Source organism: Cherax quadricarinatus, chromosome 26 (assembly GCF_038502225.1).
Source record: "Cherax quadricarinatus isolate ZL_2023a chromosome 26, ASM3850222v1, whole genome shotgun sequence".
NCBI classification, from domain to species: domain Eukaryota; kingdom Metazoa; phylum Arthropoda; class Malacostraca; order Decapoda; family Parastacidae; genus Cherax; species Cherax quadricarinatus.
In genome coordinates this window covers 37,495,555-37,511,814 of record NC_091317.1, presented here as the reverse complement: position 1 = coordinate 37,511,814, position 16,260 = coordinate 37,495,555, and the positions used below count along the sequence as shown (strand labels likewise).

Below are 16,260 nucleotides of genomic sequence, written 5' to 3'. Positions count from 1 at the left end.
TTGTCGCTGAGCCTCCCTTCTTATCTGTGCATATTCGTTTCTGGCTCTTCGGCTAATCTCTTTATTTTCCTGAGTTCTCTGTCTTCTGTACCTTTTCCATTCTGTGTGTGTGTGTGTGTGTGTGTGTGTGTGTGTGTGTAGTAATTTATAATTATAATATGTTCATATGCATGGTATATTGCTGGCAAATAAAGCAGTGTGACCAGACGAAATATAAACTTTGATTTTAAAGGTTTACATTTATATTGAAGGCAAATATATTTTAAACTAACATGTACAGAAATAACTCAGATATATTACCAGTGAAATGTCATTACGAATTATGATTATTACACTCGAAAGAGTGGTAAATCCTAAGTGTCAAACATAAGGAGAGACGAGAGGCATTCAGGTTGAATCCTAGGGTAGGACAGGTTCAACTATAGACATCACGAGCGCCTAAGTAGAGTCAAAGAACCTACCTTGAAGAGTGTCGTCAACAATCATCAACTCTGATGATGGATCGCAGTTGTTGATAGAGTTGACACTACACTTGACACTACACTCAGTTGACACTACACTCAGCTCACACACTGAGGTCTGGAGTTCGAATCTCCTCCAGTACGACTGGAAAGCATTAGGGATGTGTTTCCATAAGACAAATACTGTTCTTGTTTGCCCATCAGTTTAAAATGGGTACCTGGGTGTTACTCGACTGGTGTGGGTCGCATCCTGGGACAAAACTGACCTAATTTGCGGAAAATGCTCTGTATAACAAGCGGCTTTCTATATAGTAGTATGTCATTGATGTCAGCTAGGACTGTATACCTTGTAGTAAATAAAGATATTCTTCATCTTCTTCTTCTTCTTCATCTTCTTCTTCTTCTTCTTCTTCTTATTATTATTATTATTATTATTATTATTATTATTATTATTATTTTTATTATTATTCTTAAAGATAAAACAACAACTTTGGAAAAGTAAAAATATCAGCAGTAAGAAGTAAAACTTTATTATCAACTAAATACACTGAGAATCTTTGTTATTGAATACAGTAGTTATAATATTACTGAATACCAATAATCAATGATTATAATGTTAAGATTAGGATAAATTTGTGGTAATGTGGAAACAATATTTACTGCGAGTGAGGAATGTGTCAGCAGGTGACAGTGTAAGTAGGTGTTGCAGGGAACATGATGACCACAGTAATATATAACCAGCAGGTGACAGTGTAAGTAGATGTTGCAGGAACATGATGACCACAGTAATATATAACCAGCAGGTGACAGTGTAAGTAGATGTTACAGGAACATGATGACCACAGTAATATATAACCAGCAGGTGACAGTGTAAGTAGATGTTGCAGGAACATGATGACCACAGTAATATATAACCAGCAGGTGACAGTGTAAGTAGATGTTACAGGAACATGATGACCACAGTAATATATAACCAGCAGGTGACAGTGTAAGTAGATGTTGCAGGAACATGATGACCACAGTAATATATAACCAGCAGGTGACAGTGTAAGTAGATGTTGCAGGGAACATGATGACCACAGTAATATATAACCAGCAGGTGACAGTGTAAGTAGATGTTGCAGGGAACATAATGACCACAGTAATATATAACCAGCAGGTGACAGTGTAAGTAGATGTTGCAGGGAACATGATGACCACAGTAATATATAACCAGCAGGTGACAGTGTAAGTAGATGTTGCAGGAACATGATGATCACAGTAATATATGACCAGCAGGTGACAGTGTAAGTAGATATTGCAGGAACATGATGACCACAGTAATATATAACCAGCAGGTGACAGTGTAAGTAGATGTTGCAGGGAACATGATGACCACATTAATATATGACCAGCATGTGACCGTGTAAGTAGATGTTGCAGGGAACATGATGACCACAGTAATATATAACCAGCAGGTGACCGTGTAAGTAGATGTTGCAGGGATCATGATGAGCACAGTAATATATAACCAGCAGGTGACCGTGTAAGTAGATGTTGCAGGGAACGTGATGACCACAGTAATATATGACCAGCAGGTGACAGTGAAAATAGAAGTGGAAGGGAATATAATGACCATAAACATCTAAATTTGTTTAATGTGAAGAATGAGATGCTCGAGGAACAATACAAGCAGACTGGTAATATCACCCACCAGGAGGATAACAAGCATTCCCTGAAATACAAAATATTGATTATATTACAATGCCCAATATTAACATCAGTAAGGCAAATTTTACAAGAGAATGTATATAAACAAATATTCTCTAATGTATTTTAAATTCATAATGGTAATAACAAAATTTCTCAATGTCACAAACATTGATCAATAAGAAAGTGAAAACAGCTGTGTATTATTTCTCTGAGCTCGAAGGATATACAGTAGGGCCCCGCTTTACGGTGTTTTGCCTTGCGGCGTTCCACTAAAACGGCGATTTTAAATTATGACCAAAATTTGCTATAATGAGCGGTCTTTCAAATAATGTGCGCCCCACCCGGTTTGTTTACATTCTCCATGAGCACATCTACTGTACAGCAATTCACGACCCGTGTGGATTTAGCGCTTCTTTTTATTATGATTATAATAACTTGTAATAATAATAACAACTTGTAATAATACTAATTTGTAATAATGATAATAATAATAATAATAATAATAATAATAATAATAATAATAATAATAATAATAATAATAATAACAGTAATACTAATTTGTCAGAGCATCATTCCTAAAAATTACATGAGAATGGAAGTGTTGGTCTTTATTTATTCTACAAATAAATACTTTTCACCCTCACAGCACATTAAGACTAAACATATTTTAAGGTAAGTAATGAGTGTACTGTGTATGCATTTTATCACTACAGGGAGCTTTAAGCGTCGTTGTAGTATATTATGTGTGATTGGGGTGGCCAAGAGGGCTACCATACCCACCACACCTGACTTCTTACAGTAAATACTACTCACCTTTTGCCCTACATTAAGATTACAAATATTTTGAGGTAAATAATGAGTGTACTTTGTGTGTATTTTACTTTTTATTGCTTTTAATGCCTAGTTCTATTGCTAGCTTAATATATGCTAGTATAAATTTATTATCTGGCATTTATATGCATTTATAACTGGAAAAAAATGGCGTTCTGCTTTCCGGCAGTAGCCTGGAACCTAACCTGCCTTATAAGTGGGGCCCTAGTATAGATCTCTTTAATTTCCTGTTCGAGTAGTTTTTCACTTTTTCATTTGTTTTGAATTTTTTTTAATTACCCAGAGGTTACTGAGGGAGAGTGCCTCGTTGACAGTGATCTTGTTGGAGACATGATCACACACAGTGGAGTTGGGTTCTTCAGCTATCAACCACTGGAAGAACAACCCAGCCTCCGTCATCGACATTATCCTGAGAGGTAACCAGTACAAATTTTACAATAAAAGAACAAGTTAAAATCAAATAAGTCAACAGATGCTGACGAACTGTTTTCCAGTCATAAAGGAATATAAGCAGGAACTTAGTAAACCATTAGCTAATCTTTTCAATGAATCACTACAAACGGGTAACGTACCAGACAAATGTGATACCTATCCTACAAATCTGGAGATTGGTCTTTAATCTCAATCTATAGACCAATTAGCCTAACTTTAATTGTAGCAAAGTTGACGGAATCAATAACTGCGGACAAAGTTTGCAGCTAGTTTGGAAAGTAAAGCCTTGGATAGAGTTCCACTCATGAGACTATTGAAGAAAGTTGCAATGTATGGAATTGGAAAAATAATCTAGATCGAGGAATAGCTGATCGATAGACAATACAGAGTTTGTATAAATGGAGAGAAATCATAATAGAGGCCGATTACCAGTGATATTCCACAGGAGTTTAGTATTGGGCTCTTTATTATGCATAAACAGTGTATTAACGATATTGATGAGGGAGTGATACATGCAAGTTTGTAGATACTAAAATAGGCCGTCAAATAAATTCGGATGAGGTCACAAGAGAGCTACGGAATAAACTAAACAGGTTAATGTTGTGGTCAATTATTACGATTTCGTGAGTCAGATGCAGTTTAATCTAGACAGGTGTAAGGTTCTGTTCCTGGGGACAGAAAATGAATAAGGCACCTCTAAGCTAAACAATGTAGATCTTTCAGACTGAATGGGACAAAGATTTAGAATATATAGATAGCAGTAATTTAGAACCAGAATAACAGTGCATAAGTGCATGTAATAAATGCAATAGATTTCGTGGCCTTATATTAGGAAACACAAGTAATGAAACAGAATTTCTCAAGTTATACTTGAGGAGACGCCTCATTTACATTATTCTGTTCATTACTAGTCACAATTTTGCATAAATATGCTGAAAAACATACTGAAATATGACAAACTTTATCAGAAATATATTTTACGAAAGCAGGTGTGAAGGCGGTGAATTTGCATTCTCTGGAAGGACGTAGAATTATGAAGGACATCGACTGAAGCGTAATAATGGGAAATTGGAATAAAATTTGGGGGTATAAATCATGTGCCGAGAATATCAAACCAAGAGAGAATTCGCAACAATGTGTTCAAGTTGGAGAAATTAGATTTAGAAGGGATATAAGAAAGTTCTGGTTTAGCAACAATTGCTAAGCAAACTTCCCTTTAGAGTTACTGAAGTCAGAATCTTAGGTAGCTACCCTGAAGTCTAGGTTGTACAAATGCATGAGTGGTGGTTGGCCTAGCATGGGCCAGTAGGTCTACTTCAGTATTCCTTCATTGCTTTAACTCTTCCTAAAGCCCCAGAAGTTTATTTTCCTACCATCTGTTACAAAAAAGTTCTATATGTATAAGTTATAGACATCTCGAGAATCTACTAGAAGGTCTCCCCCTCTAGCATTCAGCCTGTTTCTGTTTTTTTTTGTAATAAGTAGTCAGTATTTTGGTCCAGTTATACTTTAAAAATTATCAAAATTTTATTAGTACTTTAGGATTGCAACTTATAGGATACTAACTAAAGAAATAAAAATTAAAAAGTTCATTATCAATGTTGTCTATGTGGACAAAATCAAAGTAAATGAATTTAATATAATTTAGCATATGAGTTCCTACACTTCTCTTGTAAAGCAAAGAAAAATTGTACAGTATTATATACTGCTGAAGGCATATTTCATATCTTATGGTTCTTAAGTACCGTCTGGTACGTTGTCAGCAATTATAAAAATATTACTAGTATATACAAGCATGTGTGTGAGAATGTGTATGTTCTTAAAGTTGTTCGTTATGTTTCAGTAAAATTCGACTCAAACAGTGACTGACTGAACGTCCTCAAATAATCTAGCTTCTTGACCAACCAGGCAATCAAAATAGCTTGCTTGAACAGGAAGATGAACAATTTGCTGAACAATAATATTATAAGCAGCAGAAGCACAGCGTCAGGAACAAGGAGACAAAATAACGACCCTAACTGGGGACCTTCAGCAGATCCTCCATAAAAAGCATAAAACTTCCTTAATACTGAATCTAAGTTCAGCATAACAAACTCCACGACTACAACAGTGAACAGATGTCAAACAACACAGGTCAGAAGCTGTAGTTTGGACCTGGGTTAACTTAAGAGCGCCAGTACGATGCACAACCTCAGTAAAACGTCAAAAATCACTAAGTCTGAATTGTGCTCTGTGAACAGAGTTGCACAGAGTTACAAGAAGTATGTTTCGACTCACCAGCGAAATAATACTCTGCCAAAATAGAGTCTAAATAACGAACAAACAACCAGAGATGGAAGAGATCTCCGGGGGAGAGAGAGAGAGAGAGAGAGAGAGAGAGAGAGAGAGAGAGAGTGTTGGTCCAGCAGTGACCAGCTGAGGAAAGAGAGATGAAAGGAGGACAGTGTCCAATCTCAGGTGCGATCACGTGACTCGCCCAGCTACTCCAGGACGATGCGAGGTACACCTTGACACTAACAAATGAGTGGTAGAAAACAACGTAGTTTGCCAATGTGGACAACCAACCACAACTCTCAAACAGTGAGCACAGTAAAGTGTAAATGTTACATCCTACCTCATGACATAAGCTAAGCCAAATTATAATATAAAGCAAGATATTTCCATATTAACTAATAACGAAAATATCAGCAATATAATATTATATGAAAAATAATAAACACCAAATATACATTACATACATTAGGCCCCACTCAGGGGGAACAATACCACCTCAGGGCCAGACTGTCCATAAACTCAAAATAAATAGTAATGAACGACTTACAATGATATATTCCGTATGTAGAAAAAAATATTGTATTCTGTTTATCTTATTTCTAAATGATTTTTTTTTAGCTACAATTTTTTTTAATTATCAGTACAAAGATAACAACCGACAAGCATTTTAATTTACCTTTTATTAATAAATGGCAGCAGTGGGCTGTCCTTTTGACCAATCATTACATATATTGCCATCAAGAATTCTTCTTTGGACTCGTAAAAGGAACACTTGCCTGCAAAATATTTTATCATTATTTTAAACACATTAAGTTTGTTTCTACCTCCTCTTCAACGATACACAAGTTAAAACTAAATCAGAGTTACTAGACAGTAACGTAAAAAATATAAGTAACTGTAACAGAGCAAATAAAATAGAAAAAATAGCAAGGGGCGATAACGAAGTATGAGAGAGAAAAATGGAAGATTAAGTAAAGACTTCAGAGAAGAAAGAGAATAACTGTTTGTAAACATGTAGGTCAAGAGGAGTTGGAAAACATCCACATAATAATGTAAAGAACTATAAACTTACTAACAGGAGCTTGATTTAATAAAAAAAACGGTATCAGACAACATGTTTCCATTAGACAAACAGAGAAAGACATAACGGAGGATTTGGAAGCCCACAAAAAGCCTATCTGCAAACAGGAACAATTTACGTCTATCTAGATCAAGAACTAATAGTGAATTATCTAGATAGACGAGTGAAAAGATAGAAAAACAGAAGGCTCTCTCTGGGCCCTCCAGTCTCTCCGGCCATTATAGGCATGAAAACTGTGGGAAAAATATGGTATACCATACTGGAAAAAATATCATGTGATGGATCTGTATGGAAAACTGTTACTAATGTTAACTATTAATGGTACATCACTGACAGTGAGAGGTGAATGTACCAATGGTTCTACTTATGGTACTACCCAGGGAGGTGCCTTGTTAGTTAGATGCCTTGATTTAAGAAACTGCAGTTCTCCACTTCCTTGGATCGAGCCTTAACATCCTACATGTCCCAGACATCATTTGACCCCACTGAGTCTAGCATTTCCCTGATTCAAGTAAAAATAAAATATATTTCTGCTTACCATTACGTTTATGTTGCCACAATCATCTACTTCTACTCTAACTGATTCAGTTATCTCGTTATCAACTGATCATCTGGTGGATCTACTTCTACTCTAACTGATTCAGTTATCTCGTTATCAACTGATCATCTGGTGGATCTACTTCTACTCTAACTGATTCAGTTATCTCGTTATCAACTGATCATCTGGTGGAAGTGCTCAATAAACACCAGGATTCTGCTGAATTCGGGTTACTTCATCTGTTGTTGCGCATGATTGTTATTCAGGGTTCTGCATTGCATGGATATATGTATGGAGAAGTGTGCCATAATTTTGTAAACATAATTGTAAATCATAATGTATGATTTACTATTATATTTACAAAATTATGTGTTTCCATAAGACACCTACTGTCTCTGTCCCTGTTCATCCTGGGTGTTAGTGGACTGGTGTGGGTCGCATCCTGGGACAAAACTGACCTAATTCGCCCAAAATGCTCTGCATAACAAGCGGCTTTCTATATAGTAGTAGTAGTAATTGATGTCACCTAGGCCTGTATACCATGTACTTCTAGTAAATAAAGATATTATTATTATTATTATTATTATTATTATTAAGTGTGGGGATAGCGTCAGTGAGCTTGGCGTGGGGAGTCACGAGGAGGTAGTCACCTGGTGAGCGGCACGGTGGAAGATGCATTCCAGATGCCGTGTATTTTAGCTAAGTTTTTGTACTCTTTTTGTTTAGGCAACTCACTCCATAGGATACTTTAATGCTTACCAATAGGCTAACTAGGGCTCTGATGTGGTCAGAACTCTGTTAGCTGAGGGGATAGTTGGTAAATTTGGGATAACATGTTTTCGGCAGAAGAGTAGTGTAGGGCACGGTGTCCGAGGATGACCACCCGATTACCCCATACATCCTGTATTTTATTTTGCGGTGACTCTCCAGCCTGCCGACTCTTCAGGTATCTGTTTGTGGGTGTTTATGCTACAAGGGAGAGATGGTGTGTATTTAATGTGTGATGTAGTGTTCATACAAATAAATGTATAATTTCCTAACAAAGAATTTTCCCTGAGCCCTCTGATAACCAACCCATTTATGTATTAAATGCTGGATTAGAGCTTTCTGTTTTTTTCTGGAATAGCCCTGGGTGGCCTAGTATTACATGACATGTGTGTAACTTTTACTTTTGCGCTTAGACAAGGCCTTGAGCCCCCAGGAGCACCCTTTTCCGCATAACAATGATGATCCATGTGGGTTTAGTGAATGGTCAAGTGAGGTAACGAGAATATTAGGCAACATCTCGATTCTTCAAGATATTCTACACCCGGCAGGTGACTAATGTATTATCAAGTTTTGTAACATACGGTACAATATGGATTGATCCAGCAAACTTGAATGATAAATTTATACTGAATACGTCAACCCTGAAGGTTCTGATAACAGCTAAAACTAACCAATCAATATATAGTTTATATAAATACTGTGTATAATACTTTTAGTAATTCCACACCATGTCCTAATCTACGAGCTCCGAATTCTCCGCATAATATTCGTATAACATATTGCCTTCAAACTCGACATCTCTGCTGCCTCCAGCCTCCTCCTTGCTGCAACATTCAAAACCCATGTTTCACACCCATACAACAGTGTTGGTCTCATTATATTCTGATACATTCCCTTTATAGAACCATTTGCCGAGAAGTCAACTCCCAAATATATAAGAACACTGTTCTTTCTCCATACCCCCTTTCTATCTGTTTGATATACAGCATCTAACTGCCTATATTATTCGATACTCTCATCACCATGGGTTTTCTATGTTCGCTTTTAATATCATATTTTTACACATGCATGTATACAAAAAATTATGCATAAGTACAAACAAACATATATAGACATATGCAAAAATATATGTCTGCGAATGAATGAGTGTTTGTGTGTATGTGTGTGTATGAATGCAGTGCATAGTAATATATACACACACATATATATATATATATATATATATATATATATATATATATATATATATATATATATATATATATATATATATATATATATATATATATATACATATATATATATATAGGGAGGTACCACATATATATATATATATATATATATATATATATATATATATATATATATATATATATATATATATATATATATATATATATATATATATATATATATATATATATATATCATTTACTGAACATTAAAATGGTATAAAATACCGACAGATTGTTAGGTAAGACACATATGCAACAGTTAGGTATCTTTATTTTGAAACGTTTCGCCTACACAGTAGGCTTCTTCAGTCGAGTACAGAAAAGTTGATAGAAGCAGAAGATACTTGAAGACGATGTAATCAGTCCATCACCCTTAAAGTTTTGAGGTGGTCAGTCCCTCAGTCTGGAGAAGAGCATTGTTCCGTTGTCTGAAACAATATGAAGTTGAAGTGACAGAATCGGGCCTTATATAGTGCCAGGAGGTGAGACGTAGGTTGATTTGGGAGGGCAGGTCCTTCTCAAACCCAGCCGTTCTCACTAGTAGAGGTTGTCGAAGTAGATGGTCTGTACCAAGATACCCTTGTGTTGCAGTGTCTGACAGAATGAACATTAAAATGGTATAAAATACCGACAGATTGTTAGGTAAGACACATATGCAGCAGTTAGGTATCTTTATTTTGAAACGTTTCGCCTACACAGTAGGCTTCTTCAGTCGAGTACAGAAAAGTTGATAGAAGCAGAAGATACTTGAAGACGATGTAATCAGTCCATCACCCTTAAAGTTTTGAGGTGGTCAGTCCCTCAGTCTGGAGAAGAGCATTGTTCCGTTGTCTGAAACAATATGAAGTTGAAGTGACAGAATCGGGCCTTATATAGTGCCAGGAGGTGAGACGTAGGTTGATTTGGGAGGGCAGGTCCTTCTCAAACCCAGCCGTTCTCACTAGTAGAGGTTGTCGAAGTAGATGGTCTGTACCAAGATACCCTTGTGTTGCAGTGTCTGACAGAATGAACATTAAAATGGTATAAAATACCGACAGATTGTTAGGTAAGACACATATGCAACAGTTAGGTATCTTTATTTTGAAACGTTTCGCCTACACAGTAGGCTTCTTCAGTCGAGTACAGAAAAGTTGATAGAAGCAGAAGATACTTGAAGACGATGTAATCAGTCCATCACCCTTAAAGTTTTGAGGTGGTCAGTCCCTCAGTCTGGAGAAGAGCATTGTTCCGTTGTCTGAAACAATATGAAGTTGAAGTGACAGAATCGGGCCTTATATAGTGCCAGGAGGTGAGACGTAGGTTGATTTGGGAGGGCAGGTCCTTCTCAAACCCAGCCGTTCTCACTAGTAGAGGTTGTCGAAGTAGATGGTCTGTACCAAGATACCCTTGTGTTGCAGTGTCTGACAGAATGAACATTAAAATGGTATAAAATACCGACAGATTGTTAGGTAAGACACATATGCAACAGTTAGGTATCTTTATTTTAGGTATCTTTATTTTTGCAGAGATTGGTGGATGAATTTGGTAGGGTGTGCAAAAGAAGAAAATTAAAGGTGAATACAGGAAAGAGTAAGGTTATGAGGATAACAAAAAGATTAGGTGATGAAAGATTGAATATCAGATTGGAGGGAGAGAGTATGGAGGAGGTGAACGTATTCAGATATTTGGGAGTGGACGTGTCAGCGGATGGGTCTATGAAAGATGAGGTGAATCATAGAATTGATGAGGGAAAAAGAGTGAGTGGTGCACTTAGGAGTCTGTGGAGACAAAGAACTTTGTCCTTGGAGGCAAAGAGGGGAATGTATGAGAGTATAGTTTTACCAACGCTCTTATATGGGTGTGAAGCGTGGGTGATGAATGTTGCAGCGAGGAGAAGGCTGGAGGCAGTGGAGATGTCATGTATGAGGGCAATGTGTGGTGTGAATATAATGCAGAGAATTCGTAGTTTGGAAGTTAGGAGGAGGTGTGGGATTACCAAAACTGTTGTCCAGAGGGCTGAGGAAGGGTTGTTGAGGTGGTTCGGACATGTAGAGAGAATGGAGCGAAACAGAATGACTTCAAGAGTGTATCAGTCTGTAGTGGAAGGAAGGCGGGGTAGGGGTCGGCCTAGGAAGGGTTGGAGGGAGGGGGTAAAGGAGGTTTTGTGTGCGAGGGGCTTGGACTTCCAGCAGGCATGCGTGAGCGTGTTTGATAGGAGTGAATGGAGACAAATGGTTTTTAATACTTGACGTGCTGTTGGAGTGTGAGCAAAGTAACATTTATGAAGGGATTCAGGGAAACCGGCAGGCCGGACTTGAGTCCTGGAGATGGGAAGTACAGTGCCTGCACTCTGAAGGAGGGGTGTTAATGTTGCAGTTTAAAAACTGTAGTGTAAAGCACCCTTCTGGCAAGACAGTGATGGAGTGAATGATGGTGAAAGTTTTTCTTTTTCGGGCCACCCTGCCTTGGTGGGAATCGGCCGGTGTGATAATAAAAAAAAAAAAAATAATATATATATATATATATATATTAGATATATAATATATATATATATATATATATATATATATATATATATAAAATATATATAATATATATATATATATATATAATATATATATATATATATATATATATATATATATATATATATATATATATATATATATATATATATATATATATATATATATATATTTCGTGCCGAATAGGCAGAACTTGCGATCTTGGCTTAAATAGCAACGCTCATCTTGCCATATAGGACAAGCGAAAATTTGTGTATGCAATAATTTCGCCAAAATCATTCTGAACCTAACGAAAAAAATATATTTCACTGTGTTTGTTTAGTAATAAATTATTGTAAAGAAATCTAAAATATATTTAGTTGGGTTAGGCTAAAACAAATTGCGCTTGTTATTATAAGGTTAGGTAAGTTTTCTAAGATTCTTTTGGTGCAAAATTAAAAATTTTTACATTAACATTAATGAAGAAAGTATATCTTTAAATGAATAAGAGAAAATTTCAGACAGAAAGGAGTTAATTTTAAATGAGTTCTTGCTAATTGACCAGTTTTACATATTCGGCACGACATATATATATATATATATATATGTATATATATATATATATATATATATATATATATATATATATGTGTGTGTGTGTGTGTGTGTGTGTGTGTGTGTGTGTGTGTTTGTGTGTGTGTGTGTGTGTGTGTGTGTGTGTGTGTGTGTGGGTGTGTGTGTGTGTGTGTGTGTGTTTGTGTGTGTGTTTACTCACCTAGTTGAGGTTGAAGGGGTAGAGTCCAAGCTCCTGGCCCCGCCTCTTCACTGGTCGCTACTAGGTTGACTCTCCCTGTACCATGAGCTTTATCATACCTCTGCTTAAAGCTATGTATGGATCCTGCCTCCACTACTTCTCTTCCCAAACTATTCCACTTCCTGACTACTCTGTGGCTGAAGAAATACTTCCTAACATCCCTGTGATTCATCTGTGTCTTCAACTTCCAACTGTGTCCCCTTGTTACTGTGTCCAATCTCTGGAACATCCTGTCTTTGTCCACCTTGTCAATTCTTCTCAGTATTTTGTATGTCGTTATCATGCCCCCCCTATCTCTCCTGTCCTCCAGTGTCGTCAGGTTGATTTCCCTTAACCTCTCCTCGTAGGACATACCTCTTAGCTCTGGGACTAGTCGTCTTTGCACTTTCTCTAGTTTCTTTACGTGCTTGGCTAGGTGTGGGTTCCAAACTGGTGCCGCATACTCCAATATGGGCCTAACGTACACGGTGTACAGGGTCCTGAACGATTCCTTATTAAGATGTCGGAATGCTGTTCTGAGGTTTGCTAGGCGCCCATATGCTGCTGCCGTTATTTGGTTGATGTGCGCTTCAGGAGATGTGCCTGGTGTTATACTCACCCCAAGATCTTTTTCCTTGAGTGAGGTTTGTATTCTCTGGCCCCCTAGACTGTACTCCGTCTGCTGTCTTCTTTGCCCCTCCCCAATCTTCATGACTTTGCACTTGGTGGGATTGAACTCCAGGAGCCAATTGCTGGACCAGGTCTGCAGCCTGTCCAGATCCCTTTGTAGTTCTGCCTGGTCTTCGATCGAATGAATTCTTCTCATCAACTTTACGTCATCTGCAAACAGGGACACCACGGAGTCTATTCCTTCCGTCATGTCGTTCACAAATACCAGAAACAGCACTGGTCCTAGGACTGACCCCTGTGGGACCCCGCTGGTCACATACCATGACTCGCAGCTGTCTTCCTGACAAGTATTCCCTGATCCATTGTAGTGCCTTCCCTGTTATCCCTGCTTGGTCCTCCAGTTTTTGCACTAATCTCTTGTGTGGAACTGTATCAAACGCCTTCTTGCAGTCCAAGAAAATGCAATCCACCCACCCCTCTCTCTCTTGTCTTACTACTGTCACCATGTCATAGAACTCCAGTAGGTTTGTGACACAGAAATTCCCGTCCCTGAAACCGTGTTGGCTGCTGTTGATGAGATCATTCCTTTCTAGGTGTTCCACAACTCTTCTCCTGATAATCTTCTCCATGACTTTGCATACTATACATGTCAGTGACACTGGTCTGTAGTTTAGTGTTTCATGTCTGTCTCTTTTTTAAAGATTGGGACTACATTTGCTGTCTTCCATGCCTCAGTCAATCTCCCTGCTTCGATAGATATATTGGGTATTGTTGTTAGGGGTGCACATAGCGCCTCTGCTCCCTCTCTCAGGACCCATGGGGAGATGTTATCTGGCCCCATTGCCTTTGAGGTATCTGTTATGCAGGGTTCTGCATGACATCGTAATGTACATATAGTGGAGAAGTGTGCCATAATAGTATGAATGTTATAATTGTCAAGAATAATTTCATAATTCATAATGTGCATTTGGGGGCACTGTAAAGTACTCTAACTGTAATTATAAAGAAATCCTGATAGGGATTTATTTTCCAAGGGTGTTTGGGTATGCGGTCCTACTCCACGTGGCTTGGGGCAGTCACACAGAGTACTCCACGTGGCTTGGGGCAGTCACACAGAGTACTCCACGTGGCTTGGGGCAGTCATGTGGAGTCACCGTGGTGTGGAGGCTGGCATCGGAGATGCTGTGTATTTAAGCTAAGTTTGTAGTTGTGTACTCCTTTTGTTTAGCTAACCGAAGCCATAGGCTCTTCTATGGCTTACCTGTATGCCCACCTGGGCTCTGACATGGTCAGGGTGCTGTGGGACGAGTGAGGAAATAAGAAATGAGGTTGGGAGTGGAGTAGAGTCGGCCTGGTGCTGACTAGGCCTAGTGGTTATGGTAGCTGGACCTCCAGCCAGCTGTTTCTTGTGTACCGTCATTTGGGCGTTTAGGATTAAGGTGTTTCTAGAGTGGGTATATAGTGTTATGTTGAATAAATATATATATTTTCCTAACTGGGATTTTTGCCTAACCCTTTGTTAACCAACCCATTGAAGTACACATACTGGTTTAGCGCTTTCTGTTTTAACTGGGATAGCCCTGGGTGGGCTGTTTATGCTTGAGATGTGTGTAACTTTTACCTTTGCCCTTAGACAAGGCTCAAGCCCCCAGCTATCCCACATTTCTGCATAACATGGGGGCCTGTCCGGGATAATTATCAAATTTTGAGTGGTAATTCAAGTTTGCAACCTGGAAAGTCAATAATCATTCTTTACTGGGTTGGTTAGAGGAAGCATTCACTATAACACTCACACTAAAATAATAATTTACTTTTGTGTGCAATATTGCTGGTTTTTAGGGTGTTATTATTAACTAATACTCTGTGAATAATTTACCTTTCTGTGCCATCTTGTTGATTTTTAGGGTGTTATTAATACCTGATATTTTGTGCATAATTTACCCTTGCAGGTACAATCTTGCTGATTTTTAGGGGGTTATGTTTACCTAAATTTCTGGGAATAATTTTCCTTTGCAGGTACAGTAGCTCCATTTTTTCTGCCAGGATTTTCTTGTTATGTGCAATCCTGTTTAACTTTAGAGAGTCACATGACATTCACTCTTGTGAATATACTACTTCAGTATATGTACTCTGCTGTGTGCTTTATTATTTTATATCAGTAAGTTCTGTGGCTGATAGCAAGATTTGGTGCTATTGTTTCCGAAAATGGCTGACACTGGTGAAAATTCTGGGGATGACATGCATTTGGAAGGTGACATTGAATCAAATTCCCATGTTAGGGACCTGGATAAGGAGGTAGAAATTTTACGAATGAAATTAGCCCTAGTTGCGGAAGAAAAGGAACGGTTAAGGATTAATCGTACAAAGATCCAAGAACAGAGAGCCTTAGAGGAGCTTAGGGCTCAAGAAAGAGCTAAAGAGAGGCAGCTTGCTTCTCACCCAGACACAGACACAAGGGTAGATGTTTTTCATTTGGATAAAGCCATAAAATTTGTGCCCAAGTTTCTGGTCATGACCAGTCCCTGACCAAGCCATGACCAGGCCATGACCAGTCCCTGACCAAGCCATGACCAGGCCATGACCAGTCCCTGACCAAGCCATGACCAGGCCCCTCACAGGCCGTGAGATTTGGCATATATTCAATTGTAGTTTGCTTCGGCAGTACGTACCTGTTTTCGTGAAGTCTTGAGCAATAGTTGACTTAAAACCAGAATGAACATTAATAAAGACGTGGTCGCCCCGTCGCACCAGAGTGTCAATGATTTCTTGGAACATCGGATGTGGTACGTAAATGAGTCGACCAATCTTCTCTGATTCAGCTATCTCCCGAAATACACCAGACTTCGCTAACTGAAAGCCTTAATTAATGCAGACTTAGGTATATTATACACACACACAAACACACACACACACACACACACACACATGAACTTGATACTTCAAAGTGGTGGGACCAGACAACATCTCTCCGTGGGTACTTAGAGAGGGAACAGAGATGCTGTGTGTGCCACTAACAAAAATCTTCAACACATCCATTGAAAC

At 38.1% G+C, this 16,260-nt stretch overlaps 1 protein-coding gene across 1 annotated transcript in view; it reads right to left on the bottom strand.

Annotated features, from left to right (window-relative positions):
- Window positions 1-2,085: 2,085 nt before the first annotated feature.
- LOC128691591 (uncharacterized) overlaps window positions 2,086-16,260 on the bottom strand; it is a 61,528-nt gene continuing 47,353 nt past the window's right edge. Inside the window, exons 10-13 of the mRNA XM_070088965.1 lie at window positions 15,888-16,068; window positions 6,367-6,466; window positions 3,264-3,393; window positions 2,086-2,175 (exon numbers count right to left, since the gene is read on the bottom strand). Of these exons, the coding sequence (XP_069945066.1) occupies window positions 2,086-2,175; window positions 3,264-3,393; window positions 6,367-6,466; window positions 15,888-16,068 (501 nt within the window). The remainder of the gene's footprint in view (window positions 2,176-3,263; window positions 3,394-6,366; window positions 6,467-15,887; window positions 16,069-16,260) is intronic.